This window comes from Trichosurus vulpecula, chromosome 4 (genome assembly GCF_011100635.1).
Source record: "Trichosurus vulpecula isolate mTriVul1 chromosome 4, mTriVul1.pri, whole genome shotgun sequence".
Classification (NCBI taxonomy): domain Eukaryota; kingdom Metazoa; phylum Chordata; class Mammalia; order Diprotodontia; family Phalangeridae; genus Trichosurus; species Trichosurus vulpecula.
In genome coordinates this window covers 245541837-245558274 of record NC_050576.1, presented here as the reverse complement: position 1 = coordinate 245558274, position 16438 = coordinate 245541837, and the positions used below count along the sequence as shown (strand labels likewise).

At 44.0% G+C, this 16438-nt stretch overlaps 1 protein-coding gene across 4 annotated transcripts in view; it reads left to right on the top strand.

Moving 5' to 3' along the window:
- The first annotated feature begins 938 nt into the window (after nucleotides 1-938).
- Nucleotides 939-16438, top strand: part of TNIK (TRAF2 and NCK interacting kinase) — a 436634-nt gene continuing 421134 nt past the window's right edge. For all 4 annotated transcript variants that reach the window (XM_036754967.1, XM_036754966.1, XM_036754965.1 and 1 more), the window contains exon 1: nucleotides 939-1385. In XM_036754967.1, coding sequence (XP_036610862.1) covers nucleotides 1329-1385 — 57 coding nt within the window. In that variant the 5' untranslated portion in view covers nucleotides 939-1328. The remainder of the gene's footprint in view (nucleotides 1386-16438) is intronic.

Below are 16438 nucleotides of genomic sequence, written 5' to 3'. Positions count from 1 at the left end.
AGGGAGCTGACCCCGATCCTGTTGCTTATGCAAATTTCAGCTTCGCCTTGGTGAGTGGCCTGGGAGCCGCTGTTGCCTACCCTATTGCTCTTTTTTTTTTTTCTTTTTTCCTGTGCGGGATGTGTGCGGCCCACTGCTGGAGGCCGATCCCATCCCCGTGCCCTCCCCACTGCTACATGAGTCCTTATATGCACCGGCTGCTGCAGCGGGCCAAGCCACTCCAGCCCGGCAAACAATCGTGGGGTTGGAGGATGATGGCCTTTATTTATGATCATTATTTCTTAAGATCATCGGGATGTGGACCCTGATGTAAAAGGCGAAGGCACAGTCCGATCCCTGGAGAAGAATCTGTCTTTTTTTTTTTTTTTTTTTTTTGCTGCAATGTTCCTCCCTCCCCCCGCCCCCCAGCTCCGCAGCGATAGAATTTCTTCCCTTTTCTCTGACAGCCCCCACCCCCGCGGGCTCGCTGTATGCTCAAGCACGTTCCATCAGCTCCAGCCCAAAAACAGGCGAACGTGCCGGGGGCGTGGAGTGGTGGTGGTGGTGGGAGGGGGGGGAAATGATTTCCCCTCCACCTCTCCCGTCCCCCAGAAGGGTTGGTGCAAGAGATTGGGTCAGGAAAAGCTGGCTCTCTTGAGCTGGTAGAGGCCACGCCTCTCTCTCTCTCTCTCTCTCTCTCTCTCTCTCTCTCTCTCTCTCTCTCTCTCTCTCTCTCTCTCTCTCTCTCTCTCTCTCCCCCCCCTTCCCCCTTTCTCTCCCTTCCTCCCACCCCCTCCACTCTCCTTTTTTTTTTTTTTTTTTTTTTTTTTTTTTTTTTTTTTTACTCCTCCCAGGAAGCTGTGATAGACACTTCGGTGCGGCGCTCTTCCCCCCATCTGAGTGGAGGAGTTGAAGTGTCTCATTATAACAGCCAATGCAGCCGCCATCCACGCACCAGCAGAAAAGCATGTCCCATTTAAATACACCCACGCAGCCTCGGCTCCCTTAGCAGCGCTGCGCTGCCGCCCGGGCCGCTCGCAGCAGCAGCAGCCCACTCGTGCCTCCTCCTCCGCCTCCTCCTCCTCCTACTCCTCCTCCTCCTCCTCCTCCTCCTCCTCCTCCTGCTGCTGCTGCTGCTGCTGGGGCAGGGCGCCGAGCCGAGGCGGACTGCCTGGTTGCCGGACCTCGCTCACTAGCTCTCCGCGGCTGCAGCTGCTCGGACTGCTGCGGAAGGGCGCTGGGGGGCGCGACCCCCGGCCGCATGAGGGCGGCCAGCCCCTAGAGCTAGGGGGCAATTCAGGGGACTGCCGGGGCACCCGGGGCTCCGTTTGCCCTGAGAAGGAGCCAACATGGCGAGCGACTCCCCAGCTCGCAGCCTGGACGAGATCGATCTCTCGGCTCTGAGGGTGAGCTCCGGCGCGCTCGGCGCCTCCCTTCTTTCTCTTCCCCGGGGCGCCTGGATCCCGCGATCTGGAGGCATTCATCCTTCGTGGACCGTGGCTGGGGGTGGGGACGGGAGCGGCGCAGGGAGGAGGAGAAGGCTAGGGGCTAGGGGCTTTGGAGGGACCTGCTGGGGCTGTTTGCATTGGGGGCTGCTCTAGAGCCCCTTGGCTCCAGGCTGGCGATGAATGTGTGCTGCGATGGACTGACGGACAGACAGATGGGTGGACTGGGGTGCCTGGAAAGGGAGATGCCCGGGGGTGTGGTGTGTGTGTGTGTGTGTGTGTGTGTGTGTGTGTGTAGGAGCAGCTCACGCCGCCGTTTACCTTTCGCACGGGGCTGTGTGTACAACACCCAGCTCGCCATTCCGTTTCCCTGCGTGAGGGCCACTGGAAGCCACCTGCTCCCGATGCCCATTCCTGGCGGGCATCGGGCAAACGATGGAAGGCTCAGAGCAATTCCCCTTGGGCAAGAATACAATAGTAATCAGTGTTCAAAAAGGCTTCAACCTCTCGGAGCAGTCTGCCAGGGGGCTGCTGACCCTTCTGAATTTGGCATGCAGTGTCAGGACCAGGGTCCCAATCAATCCACCCCAGCTCCCAGCTTTCCTAGGGTGTTTTTCTACCTGCAGCCTGACATTAGAGCCGAGACCTCCGTGAGCTCCGGCTGTCACCGGGAAGGGAAGCTGGCCCCGAAGCTAGGACAGCTATGCCAGACTTGTCCCCACAAACGTTTTCCCTCGCCTCGCCCTCCCAACCGTACTCCCTGTCTGGCTTCCTCTAGGGCTCTCTTCCGGGCTTGCTCACCCCGCTACCCCAGTCACCTTTATTTATGCCTTTAACTCCGCCTTAGCTAAGGCTGCTGGTCTGAGTCCATTGATATTTCAGTTTTGTGACAAGCAAAAGGGAAGATCTCAATCTTCGAGTGTGTGTGTGTGTGTGTGTGTGTGTGTGTGTGTGTGTCCTGCCATCAGGCCAATTCACCTTCTTGGGAAACGAACTCAGATGCCGATTCTCTGTCTTGACCAAGACATCCCTAAGATAGAATCCATTTTGCTGCCAATGGTGGTTTCTAACAGCCAAATATCAGAAACCCCGATGTTGGCAGGATGTTTCTTTTCTCCCTCCCTCCCCACCCCCCAATACTTGAAGCTAAGGGGATTTATTTTCTTGCCATTTTAATGAAACGCTGCCTACTGGAAAACTGGATGGGGGTGGAGGACTTTAAAGGAAAAGGAGGAGAAGATTGGGGGCCAATTTAAGAAATGCTCATTAGCTTTGCATACTACAAAAAAAAAAAAAAAGCATTTCCCTGTGTTTGATGTGTCCAGGGTCAGTGAAACTGAATGGGCAGGTGTAGGATCCCAAATGCCTGTATGTTCTCCTTGGCGGGGGACAAAGCCCGTTGTCCAAGGGATGCCAAATCTTTTGGGGTGGAGGGGAGTTATTTCTTTATCGCTTTCAAAGCCCAAATTAAATCTTCCTTCTCTTTTCATATATTTTAGAGAGCTTTTACTGTGATGGAGAAAAAATCTTGGAATAACCACTCACTTGAATCATCTCTCCCTCTCTCTCTCTCTCTCTCTCTCTCTCTCTCTCTCTCTCTCTCTCTCTCTCTCTCTCTCTCTCTCTCTCTCTCTCTCTCCCTCTCTCCCCTCTCTCCCTTTTCCTCTCTCCCTCTCCCCTCTGCCCCCAACTTTCCCTTCTAAGTCTTTGGTCCAAGCGAGGGGAGAGGAGGGGGTGGGCAATGACTGACAGCTAGTAGTCTGAAGGAATAGGCATAGCATTTGCAGAGATGTGACCATTCAGACTTGACTGGGGGTGTGGGGGAGTGGGTGAAGCTCATTCACCTTTTAACACAAGAAGGTTTTGGGAGCCCTTGCCTTGGAACTGATTGCCACATTCAAAAGGGACAGTCCCTAGGGACCATCTTGGCAAAGCTAAGGGGCTCTGAGGTTGTGAGAGAGTAGCTTTTATCCTTAGGGTTTTTTTTTCCCTTTATAAAATGCAGCTATTTCTATGTCCTACTTTCTGCACCCTTGAGTAGTGTGGCTGTAGGATAGTGAGTGGTGGCAGCTTAGCAGTTCAAGGTGCAGAGAAAATAGGAATCGGGTATCAGGGACTGGAACAATGGAAACCACATGTGCCATTTCCCGTAGGATAGTGAACCCCAGCAGTTCCCTCTGGAGAGAGAGCTTTGATGATTCTCAATTTGAGGGGGATGCATGCCTTTCTATTGGTTCCTGTGGAAGGTTTTGTACAGTCAAATTTGAAGGAATACAGAGCTACCTCGCCAGCAGTCATGACCAGTGGGTAGGGCTGGCCTGATGCTATCTGTAGTCACATTCTTGTTGCCTGCCTTTCTTGCCTGTGTGTTTCAGAATACCTGGTTTGGATCCTATACTGAAACTGACCAGCCAGCCTGGGACTGGCTGCTCTGTGTTCTTCCTCTGGCATACTGCCGGGCAAGGGTGGGAGAAAGATGGCAATGGCAAAGCATCAAGGAGGAGAGCTGGAAGGAAGGAGGACTGGCTAGGGAGAAGTCCATGGGAGACACAGCTTAAGCTGAGGCAGGATGCCAAGTTGCACCCAAGCTAGAATTATTCCGATGGGGTTAATAGGGAAAGCTCTTGGTGAGGAAGAGAGACAGAAAGGCTGAATGCCATCCTTACAGATGAAAATCATCCTTGCCTTCCCAAATGAGGAGAAATCTGATTTGTTATTAGGCTGTCAGAAAAGCAGGACTGTATTAGAGTTCCCTAAAAGGCTGCCAAGGTCAGGGGCTTTCAGGATGGTTTGCCTGAGATGCTGCAAGTCCCCAGATGCTTCAGGGCCCCTAGGATTTGGATCATAGATGGTTTGTAGAGACCTGTACCCAGCTCTGGGAGGGGACCAGATGCACAGTGCCCAGTCCTTTCTGCGAGAGCCCTTCATCCTTCTCCTCTTGGCTCCATATTGTCCTCAGCTGGCGTTCCCAGACTGGAACTGTTTCTGAATTCTCCCAAAATAGTAACAATGCATAATTTAAATGAGAAACCTCTTACAGCTACTATCATTTACATTATGCAGCATTTTGATGGTTTCTAAGTGAGAGAAGAAGAGGATTCCTATTGAGTTAGAAGATGAATCTGCTTTGCCCAACGTATCTGTCATTGATTGGTGGAGGTCACGAGGGTCACAAATAGAATGAGAAATTACAGTGGTTTCTTGGAACATTAGACCCAAAAGGGATCTTGGAGATCATCTGAGCCAGCCATCTCTCTCCTTTTATTTAAACAGGGGAGGAAACTGAGCTTCAGAGGGGTCAACAAAGGTCACAGATACTTAGGGGGAAGAGTCTGGATGATCCTTTAGGTCTTCCAACACCAAGTACTGTGCACTTTCCATTACCCACAGTGACTGAGTTTGAATTAGTCTGAGCCCTAAACATGACAGAAGAGTAATTTGACAAGGTTAATGAAATTTCAGTCATTGGAAAAGAAGAAAAATACCTGATTTTAGGCAGATCATATGTGTACCAGATGCCTCAGGTCTGCTACTGACCCTACCTAAAAGGCTATTCTGACTCATTCTCTTCCTGTAAGCAGGTGAATGATTAAACTATGGAGAATGGTTGTTCTCTTCTTAGAGCTCCCCGGGGAATGATGGTTTTATAGCCCATTATCCTAGGAATCAATGTGTGTTTTGGGGGAGTGTGTGGGTATGGGTATGGGTGTGTGTATCACATACACATCTGTATCTTTCACCTTTCTATAGGTAAGACAGTGGATAATATATACTGGTCCACACATATAGTATTATGTTTAAATCCTGTATGTACATATCTATGTATAGATTGACAAGATCTAAAAAAAACAATTTACATATTCAAACCTAGGTTTGGAATAAGCCTTGATTATATCACATTAGAGGAAATTTGTGGCCAGCCTTACAGGCCCCAAGGTTTTAATGTGGGTCTACTGTCATCAAGGGGATAATCAGTTGAATAAACGAATATTGGTACAGCAGAGGATCTGGATTTAAATCCTGCCTTGGCTATTTTTTTACCCATATCTTGGGCAAATTGCTTCACCTCTCAGGGCCTCAGTTTCCTCATCTGAAAAATGAGGTTAGACTAGATAGGCTCAAGGGATTTTTCTAGCTTTAAATCTGTGATCCTAGGAACTTGAGACAAGATGGCTCAGTAGTTCCACTTCTTACTGTGTTGCCTCTGGGCAAGTATCTCTGTGTCTCATATTCCTTATCTGTAAATCTGTCTTGTCTACTTCACACCAGGCTTCTGAGGAGATTACCACATAATGAAAATGATTTGAAAGCTCTGATGATTAATGTAGATGGAAGGTATCCTTGTCATTATTCTTGTTATTTAAAGTGGGAAGGAGGCAGCGTGGTGTAGTGGTTGGATACTATTAGAATTCCTGGAATCAAGCCTTACATTTGATATATCTTGGCTGTGTGACCTTGGGAAACTCATTGAACCTTCCATTGCCTCCAGACAACTGTTTGACACTATCCTTTGTAGAACATGTGCCCATTGGCTTTGGTGCAGAGTTCCGCATTGAGAGTTCCCTATGCCAGTGGAAATCACAAGTCCATTTTCTGCACTTTCCCCTCCCCTAAGTCTCTTTCTGAGATTCATTATTCAATTATATGTTTCTTTTAGAATTGGAGGGATGGGGTTAGTCAAAATAATGAGGTCGGAATGGTATAATGGATAGAACTCCTAACTTGGAGTCAGAAGGATTCGAGTTTGAATCTTGCCTCCAATACTTACTAGGTGAGTGACCCTGGCCAGGTTATTTCCCTTTAGCCTCTGTTTTTGCTCATATTCCAAATGGGAATAATGATATCCCTAATACTTTTCTCACAGGGTGGTGATGACGTTCAAATGAAATAATGTTTGTAAAATAAGTTGCAAACCTGAAAGTACTATTTGAAAGTCAGCTATGACTTATAAAATGAGGCAGAAACAATGCAATGGTAAACATCCTTTCTTTGGCACTTTGGGGAGGGGGATGCCAAGGTAATTAGAGAAAAGGGATAGAATCATAGATTTTAGACCTGGAAAGGTTCTTAGAGGTCATCTAATCCCCTTCATTTTCCTAGGAAGAGATCTTAGAGGTCATTTGGACCAAGCCTATCATTTTACAGAAAGGAACTGAGTCCTAGAGAGTTAAAACAACTTGCCCAAGGTCACATAGAGGCAGCTAGGTGGCTCAGTGGCTAGAATGCTAAACCTGGAATCAGAAAGACCTGAGTGCAAATCTGGCCTCAGAGAGTGTGACCCTGGGAAAATCACTTTACCCTCTTTGCTGCAATTTCCTCATCTGTAATATGGCCTGGAGAAGGAAATAGAAAACTACTCTAGTATCTTTGCCAGGAAAATCCCATATGGTGTCATGAATAGTTGGACATCTCTAAACAACAACCCAAGGTCACATAGACAATAAATGGGGTAGGTAGGATTTGAAATCAGGTCCTCTGATCCTAAATCCAGTACTCTGTCCCCTATACCATGGTGCCTCCCACTTTATAGGGGATTAAAATCCAGTGAGTCTACTGAATAGAAGTCAGTCTTCTAGATGTTAGACTTTTTTTTCACTTGTTAATAACCAAGACAATTTTCAGAGGTCATAGGATCTAGAAGGGATGAAAGTTTAGAGAGCATTGACTCCAACCTTCCCCCATTTTATAGATGAGGAAACTGAGTTGAAGTGACCTGCTTGTGATCACACAAGCAGTAAGAATCATACCCTCTGGTTTCAACACAAGTCCCCAGCCTCCCAGTCTGATGCTCTTTCTTCAGCCAATCAACTAACTAATTCAATATTGTTCAATGAGTCTAGACACTTTGAACGTGGCCTTGATTCAGACAGTTTTTGGAGGTGGGCAGCAATGGCATTATCAAGGTGGCCAATTATATATTAACAGAATAATCTTCTATCAAGTTTTCATCCTAAAAAAATGACTCTGTCCCCTCCTGAACATGGTGGTGAAAAGCCTTTTCTTGAGATTCTTTGGTGCTGCCTAATGACATAGGGGGTTATTCTAGTCATTATCAGAATATCGAAGTAACAACATACACGTCCTGTGCATGACCCTGTTAAGGATTCCTTTTTAACCAGTGGAGTCTTCAGCACAAAAGGGAAGGTGGGTTGCCTTGAGCCATGATGCATAATTACTCACTTAGGAGGCCACAGGGCATTTTTTAAGGAGAAATCCCCAACTTGGCCTTTCCATAAAAATCTTCCATTTGCTTTCTTTCTCATCTGTTATTGTCAGTGGTTTTCAGTTCTTCCCTGCCTCTGTCCTGAAATCAGAAATCTCTAGATTCTTTGTCTGGTCAGCCTTCCCTCTTTAGTGAGAGAGGGAGGAGTACTCAGTGCTTAAAGCAGCAGCTGAATCCTGCCGATTGAGCGTGTAATGGGTCTACTCGGGGCAAAGGCACTGTGCAACCAGTAGTTAATGCAGTGTTCCGAAGGCAATTGGTGAGGACTTGAGTGTGAAAGATGGCCCACCACTGAATTGTGGCCTTCTGTCTTGCTGATGAAGCTGATAATCTCACAGGAGGACCGGATGAGGCTCAAAGAGTGTGAAACACAGAATTCCAGTGATGCTTTTAGAATGAAGTTTTATTTGGAGCATAGAAATACAAACTTCCTTGAAGACTGTAGTGGTAGTGGGGTGAAATTTAGACAATGTTGCATAAATTCTTGCTCTAATCTCTTCCTTCCTTTATCAGCTGAAGATTGCTTTCCTAGAAGATTCCCAGCCCTGAAATTTTGTATCCAAAGTTGTCACAAGTTATCTTAAAGGAGTGTCTTGAACTTTTTCAATATGTATGTTTAAGTTAATTAAGATTTGCTGAATATTGAGAACAGGGGATCTAAGAGTATTTGATTTGAAGTTAGAAGACTTTGTGGGTGAAGACTAATTGTTACTGATTATAAAAATGAAATCTTTAAAAAAATTTACATGTGGGATGCTCTTAGAATGATCACAGATGACCCGTGAAACTAGGGACATATAAGGAAAACTCTTCAAGGACAACCCCTGGTTTTGCTATTTATCACCTGGATGATCTTGGGCAGATTGCTCCACTTTCTGAGGCTGAATTCTTTCAACCCTAAAAGAGGAAGTTGGACCAGAAGACCCAAAGCTTCCTCTAAACCTTATCTCTCTCTCTCTCTCTCTCTCTCTCTCTCTCTCTCACACACACACACACACACACACACATGTTAGCACCTTTCTAGCCAGAGTATTCACATAAGCATATATCTCATACAGACCCAATGAATCCATGGGATATGTGTATGTTTTTATACATGCGTGCATTCATGTCTAGAAATATTGAGACTCTGGCACAGAATGTCAGTGGGGTAGAGAAGGCCTGGATTCCAGTATGGCCTCTGATACATACTGATTTAGGGCTAGATTTCTCTTTTTTTTTTAACCCAAATCACTCTGCTGTCATTGTTTGGCCAACAATGGGTCCCAGCCCAAGCCTCCTTTGGTCATAGTTGGGGCTCTCATAGCTCTGAGTGATTGTAAATAGTAATGGTTTCTGTTTTGGCCAGAAACCCTTCCCCTCCCAGTTTGATTTTGTTGTTGTTGCTATTGTCTTTCCAACTAGGTAAAAGAGGCCATTCTTTGCCTCGTTTCTTCTTTTTTTTTTTCTAATTTTATCTTACATTTATTCTCTCTGAATAAATGGGTACGTCCCCTGTACAGAGAATAGGAGAGTACCCTTTGCCTCATTTCTTACCTAGCCTTAATGGGTGTTTCCTCAGTCATACTGAGACCTGGGAAAGGCCTTAGCTTAAAAAGGTCAAGGTTTCTCCCTGCATCCAAGGCCATTTCCAGTCAACCTGATCTATACCCTGCCACTGGACCCAGATGGCTCCGGAGGAGAAGGTGAGGCCAGTAATTTTGCACAGCCCTGCCTCACTTAAATCCAATTCACTTGCAAGTCATGACATCACCTTCCTGATGTCATGGTCCTCTTCAAGAAGCAAGGACAAATAACTATAACCTAGGGTGCTAGGGACAGCCTCCCAGTACAGTATTTCTCCCACTAAAACTGTCCATAAGGGAGTGGCAGATCTGTGTCTGTGGAGGAAATTTCCATATTAGGAGCTCCCTGCCCTGATAGCCTCACATATCCAGGCCAAAATAAACGCACACACACACATACACACACACACACACACACACACACACACACACACATACACACTGTAGTTCCACTTTTAGGAAGGCTACAGTTAAAAAGTTAAAAATTACCTGTATAGCATATAGAAAATTCCCAAAATTAGAAATGGGAGCAAATTTTGTTGTTCAGTTGTGTCTGACTCTGTGATCACTTTTTGGGGTTTTCTTGGCAAAGATACTGGAGTGGTTTGCCATTTCCCTCTCCAGCTCATTTTACAGATGAGGAAACTGAGGTAAATAGGATTAAGTGACTTGCTCAGGGTCATACCACTAGTAAGTGTTTGAGGCCGGATTTGAGTTTAGGAAGATGAATGAGTAAAATGCCCACCTTGTGTTTCTCTGATCCTGAATTCAGCATTCTTTCCATCTTACATATATTTTACGAAATAATGTAAAATCCTTGAGGGCAGAGATTTTATTTTATTTTATTTTTCCTTTGCATTCCTATTCTGCTTCTGTGTCTTAAGCTGACTAGGGGCTTAGACTTGTTGAAGGCAGCTAGAATTGCCAGATGGCACAGTGGATGGAGTGCCCAGCCTTGTAGACACACCAGGCCTAGAATCAGGAAGACTCAGCTTCCTAAGTTTAAATCTGGCCTCAGACACTTATTGGCTGTGTGACCCTGGCCAAGTCACTTCACCCTGCATGCCTCAGTTTTCTCATCTGTAAAATGAACTAGAGAAGGAAATAGCAAACCACTGCAGTGTCTTTGTCAAGAAAACCTCAAATGGAGTCAAGGAAAAGAAGGCATGACTCAACAACAACGAAACACTTGTTGAATGGCTGCATGGAACCTCTGGGTAAAAACTTCTTTGTTTCGTGACTGATTAGACCCTGGTTGTCTTTTTTTCTAGGAGCAGGAAGTCACAGCAAAATGCAACCTCCAGGGCCTTTAATGTCTAGCCTGGGGTGGTTGTGAGGGTTTGATGGCTAGAATTTCAGAGCAAAGTCTTTAAAGCCTTAAGTACTGTTAAAACTCTTGGAGACCATTAAAAAAAAAGGGAGAGATGTTAAAATGACTCATCCTGGGGGTATAAGGTAGTGGGAAGTAAAAGGTAGTACATTTGCATAAGAACTGAGCCTTATCTTCACTGACAAAGGTTACAGTAGACTTTGAGAGTTCCAATCTTTAGCTTGGTAGGATTCTAGAATTAGAGACCCAGGCCACCTCATCTAGTCCAGCCACCTCATTATTTCAAATGAGGAAACTGAGGCCTGGACTAGTGACTTGCCCAAGGTCACACAGGTAAGGACTAAAGGGTGGATTTGAACCCAGATCTTTTGATGTCAGAGTCAGGTGTTTTTTACTATCCCATCCTATCTCCAGAGCTTAGTAAAACTGAAAGACCTAATGGTTTAATGGAAAAAGCACAGGTCTGGAGACCGAGGACCTGGGTTCAAACGTTACTTTCGATGCTGACTGCATCTGTGACCTCTTGAAGGTCACTTAATCTCTCAGGGGCTCAGTTTCCTCAACCATAAAATGGGGAGGGGGTGGAGCAGGTGGACTAGATTGGCTCTAAAGGCCCTTCTAAGAAGTCCTAGAATCCTCATCTCTCCTATAGGAAGGCACGATTCCCTGGCCTATTATTAAGTCCTTCAGAAGTGTGTTTTTGAATAGAGATGGGAAGGGAATGCACATTTATTAAGCACCCACGTGTTGGGCCCTGTGCTAAGTGCTTTACAATTGTTACCTCCATTGAATAGGACTGAAAATTCCCAATATATTTCCCTAATATTGTAGATGGCTTATTTTTAATATTTCTAGTTTGGAGTACATTATTGGTTTTAAATGAGACGTTTGAACTTATTTGACCCAATCCAACAAGCATTCACTAACTTCCTACTTTGTTGTATAGTATTGTTCTAAGCCACAGGGGTATACAGATAGTGCAGTCCCTGCCCACTAGAAGCTTATATTCTGTTGGGTGGATAGAACATGTAAACTTATAGGCATTTACATAATAATTTGGGGAAAAGGGAGCTCAGGTTAGGGTTCCCAAAGTATAGCACAGGAGCTGAAGGAATTAGGGCTTCTAAAGGAGTAGAGGGAGGAATTCTTGTTGTGTATTACAAGCATAGGGGTGGGGGGAGATAGTCCACACACATACACAGAGGTTAGAGATGGGAGGCGGAGTTCAGAAAGGGAAAGTAGGATGGAAGCTTGGGTACAAGCAGGGGATTAATGAGGCCAGGCTCAGATTGTGAAAGACATTAAATGCAAAGATGAGGAATTTGGATGTTATCCCAGTCAATAGGGAGCCACTGCTCTTTCTTGAGAAAGGGAGTGACATGGTCGGACTTGTTTTAGGAAAGTAATTTTGGCTAATGTGCAGAGGATAGATTGGAAAAGAGATGGTAAACCAGGAATAAAATGAAAGGGCTGTTGTAACTGTCTAATCAGGAGGTGTTGAAGGGCGGCTATGGGAGTAGAGAGAAAGCAAGGATTTGAGAGATGCCCTGGAGGCAGAATTGGCAAGACTTAGCACCTAATTAGGCATCAACTTTTTTTTCTTTTTTTTTTTTTTTTAAGGACTGAGACAGTCAGCATCTATCTGGCACCTCATTTAAAAGGTGAGCTTTGGTTCCATAAGATGGCGAACTCTGGAGATAAATGCTGACATGGGCTTGTCTTTGGACGGGGCCAAGAGAAGCCCTGCTAATTTCCATGGTACTGATTGTGGGAAAGAATGAATTTTCAATAGCTCTTTATTTATAATGACTGTTTTTTAATCAATGAGATTGGAAGTTTGGCAGTATTGAGCAGACTGATGTAGTTGATGGCTCCAGCGATATCTTTTATTTTACACTCATTTAATTCATCAGTGTAGTGGAAAGAGGTCTGGATTTAGAGCCAGGAGACCTAGGTTTAAATCCCAGCCCTTACCACGAGCTTTCTTTGAATGAATCTCTCCATTTCTCTGGGTCTCAGCTTCTTCTGTAAAAAGGGAGGGGGTTGAATGTATATATAGAGCCTATATCAGATCGCATGCCGTCTTGGGGAGAGGGAAGAAAATTTAGAACTCAAAATCTTGTGGAAGTGAATGCTGAAAACTAAAAAGTAATAAAAAAGAAACTTTAAAAATTAAAAATATTTCAAAATGGAAGGAATTGGTCTTGATGGTCTCAGAGATCTTTGCTGCCAAGTAACTGTGTGACTTTAGGTATTCCTGTATCTCAGTTTTCTCCATTGCAAAAAAAGAAGGCATTGGACCGGATCAGTGGTGTCAAACTCTGCTAGAAACACGAGTCACTAATCTATTTATAAGGATCCCTACGGGCCATAGATTGAACTTAGTTTTAAAATATAATGCTATACATGGTTTTTTTGGATTTTCATGTATTTCATTAAATATTTTTTGCTATTATTTTTGTTAAATTTTTTTATTTGTTAAATTATTTTTGTTAAATATTTCCTGCGGCAGCTAGGTGGTGCAGTGGATAGGGTGCCAGGCCCAGACTCATTGTTGTGATTTCAAATCTGGCCTCAGACACTTACTAGCTGTGTCACCCTGTTTGCCTCAGTTTCCTCAGCTGTAAAATGATCTGGAGAAGAAAATGGTAAACTATTCCAATATCTTTACCAAGAAAACTCTAAATGGAATTATAAAGAATCAGACATAATTGAACAACAAAAATAAAAACAAAATGTTTCCCAATTATATTAAAATCTGGTTTGGCTGCAGTGGGGAGTGTTGCAGAGATCTCTTTTCTCCACCCCGCTGCCAAATTGGTATATCTAAAGCCCTGGTCTTCCTAGGTCATTCCCTTTTCACAAAGCTCCAGTAGTTCCCTTTTGCTTTAAGATAAAAATACAAACTGCTCTGTCTGGCCTTTGGCAGTCTGGCTCCAGCTTGCTTTTCCAGGTGGATGACACATGACTCCCTTTCACACAGTCTACATTCCAACCACAGCCAGCCTTCCCTGCACACAACATTCCATCTCCTGTCCCTTTTCTTTTGCATGGGCTGTCCTCCCATGCCAGGAGTGTATACTCCTCCCTCACCTGCCTTTTCAAATCTGGAGTTCTGTCCAGAGATCATTTCAAGCCTGTGAGGCCTTTCACGATGACTTCACAACAACAAGCATTAATTACCCACTAAGTTCCAGGCCAGTGTTAGGTACTAAGGGATACAGACCTGCACTTTAGCAATATCAGTTTGGCATCCAGGAGAAGGATGGATTGGAGAGGAGGGGGCATGCTGGGTGCCGGGATACCAACTAGGAAGGGAAAGGCAATGTGGCCATGAACTATGAGGCTTGTAGATCTAATAGAAAGGAGAGACAGATGGGAGATGTGGAGTCAGCATCAACAAAGATTTGCAGGTGTGTTTAAGAGTCAGAATAGTATTAATAATAATAGCTTTCATTTTAGATAAGTTGCCTGCTTAGTGTCATATTAGTAGTAAGTGATAAATCTGAGATTTGAACCCAAGCCTTCTGACATCAAATCTAGGACACTTTCCATTGCTGTGGAAATTAACCTCTTTATCATATACTGACTAGTGAATTCCCCTCAGCCCCTTCTTTCATGTACATCAGTTGTTTTTCAGTTGTGTTCGGCTTTCCAGGACCCCATTTGGGGTTTTCTTGGCAAAGATCCTGGAGTGCTTTGCCATTTCCTTCTCCAGCTCATTTAACAGATTGAGGAACCTGAGGTAAACAGGCTGAAGTGACTTGGCCAGGGTCACATAGCTAGTAAATGCCTGAGGCCAGATTTGAACTCCCAAAGATGAGTCTTCTTGACTCCAGGCCCAGCACTCTATCCACCATGACACCTAGCCTAGCTTCATGCACAGGTAAAATGCTATCCCTAACACCCTGTCCCCCTACCCCCATGCATTTCTCTCTTTGTCCTCTGGGTTAGACCAAATTTGAGAGGGTTTCTCTTTATTTTTCATTGAACAAAACACACTTGCAAAACAGGCAATGGTTCCCAGTTTATCATCAAAATCTATTATTGCAGTTAGGTTTTACTTTGTAGAAAATTAATTGAACCAGAATGTGGAGTGTGTGTGTGTGTGTGTGTGTGTGTGTGTGTGTGTGTGTGTCTATGATTGAATGTGGAATACGTTGTTTGTCCTTTGTTCTCCAAGAGGACGATGAGAATATTGTGGAATATATATTATGTATATGACATATATATATGTATATATATGTGTATATATATGTATATATATATATATAGATATATGTATATATATCTATATCTATATATGTATGTGTATATATATGTATGTATATATATGTGTGTGTATATATATATATATATATATATATATATATATATATATGTATGTAAGGTCTTTATATACAGAACCCCAGAATCCAAGGCAGGAGAGCCCTGGTAGAGAGAGAAGGGACCACAGTCCAAGCAGCAGAGGGTGGCTGCCTTTGAATTGTGGGATCAACAATCATATATCATATTAAACTATTCTGATATGTTTATACCTAGGGAGTAAATAGTCTCGAAGAAGTCACATGACGGTGTGCCTTGTGTCAGGAGCAATAACCACCTAGCCCATCAGGCTTTCCCTCTGGAAAGTCTGCCAAGCAGGTTCGGGGTGGGGCGGGAGAAGACCAAGAGTTCTTTCTTCCTCCCAGAAGCCCCAGAGGTCTATCCTTGAGTAACCCTGCTGTATCATCCAAAGGAGTCAGTTTAAGGTAAAATCATTGCAGGAACTTTCTGGGATCTAGCTTTGGGCCCCCAAATGCCAGATTTCTTTTCCAGTGATTCACACATTACCCAGAAGGCCTGGACTTCTAGGAATTATTCAAAAATAACTCTAAATCTCTTGGGAACGACTTTCAAACACCACAACCTTCCCTATTTCTTCCTTGTGATTTTTAAAAAAGCTTAATTAGCCAATTAGCTTAAGGCCTTTGGTAGCTCAGAGATACAAACTTTTTTTTTTTCCACGAGCAGCCTCAGAAATCTCTATATTTAAGCAGTTTTAAGATGAGCAGTGATTTTTTAAATCTTTTATTGATAACTGGTTTTCCCCCAACACCTTTATTTCTGAATATATCCTTTCCCTTCCCCCTACCCAGTGAATCATCTGCTATAACAAAGACTTTAAAGGGGAGAAAAAAACCAGTTCTGCAAACCAAGCCACACAGAAGCTATATCTAACAGTACATACAATATTTGTCAGTCCCCAAGCAATTATTAAATGCCTACAATGTGCTAAGCACTGAGAATCCAAAGAAAAGCAAAAGACAGTCCTTGCCCTCAAGGAGCTTACAGCCTAACAAGCAAACGACTATGCACAAACAAAAAATATGCCAGTTAAATTGCAGAGACGGGAGGAAATACATTTCCTCAACTTTTCTCAAGACCAAGTTCTAGATCATTATAATTGTACATCATTCAGTTTTTCTTTCTGTTTACTTTGTTGTAGTCACTGGCATATTTTCTGCTTCTGCTTTTTTCTGTATCAGTTCACACAAGTCTTCTCATGCCTTTCTAGATGACTCGTTTTTGTCATTTCATACAGGATAGGACCCTTCCACTCTAGCTGAATACCATAATTTGCTTTGCTATTCTCCAGTCAATAGTATCCACTTTTATTTTTTCCAACTTTTTCTTTGCTGCTGGGAAAACTGTTGCTATGAATATTTTATACATGGGGGTCTTTCTTCCTTTAACCCCTTGAAGGATGTAGAATTTATGACTTTTTAATTGTGATTTTTCTTCAAGGACCTAAACAGGAAAAATTTTAATTTTCTTTTTCCTTTTCTTAGTGTGGAAGGCTTATGTATTGAGATTATTTATTCCTACTTTACAACAAAACAACAAAGGTAATTAT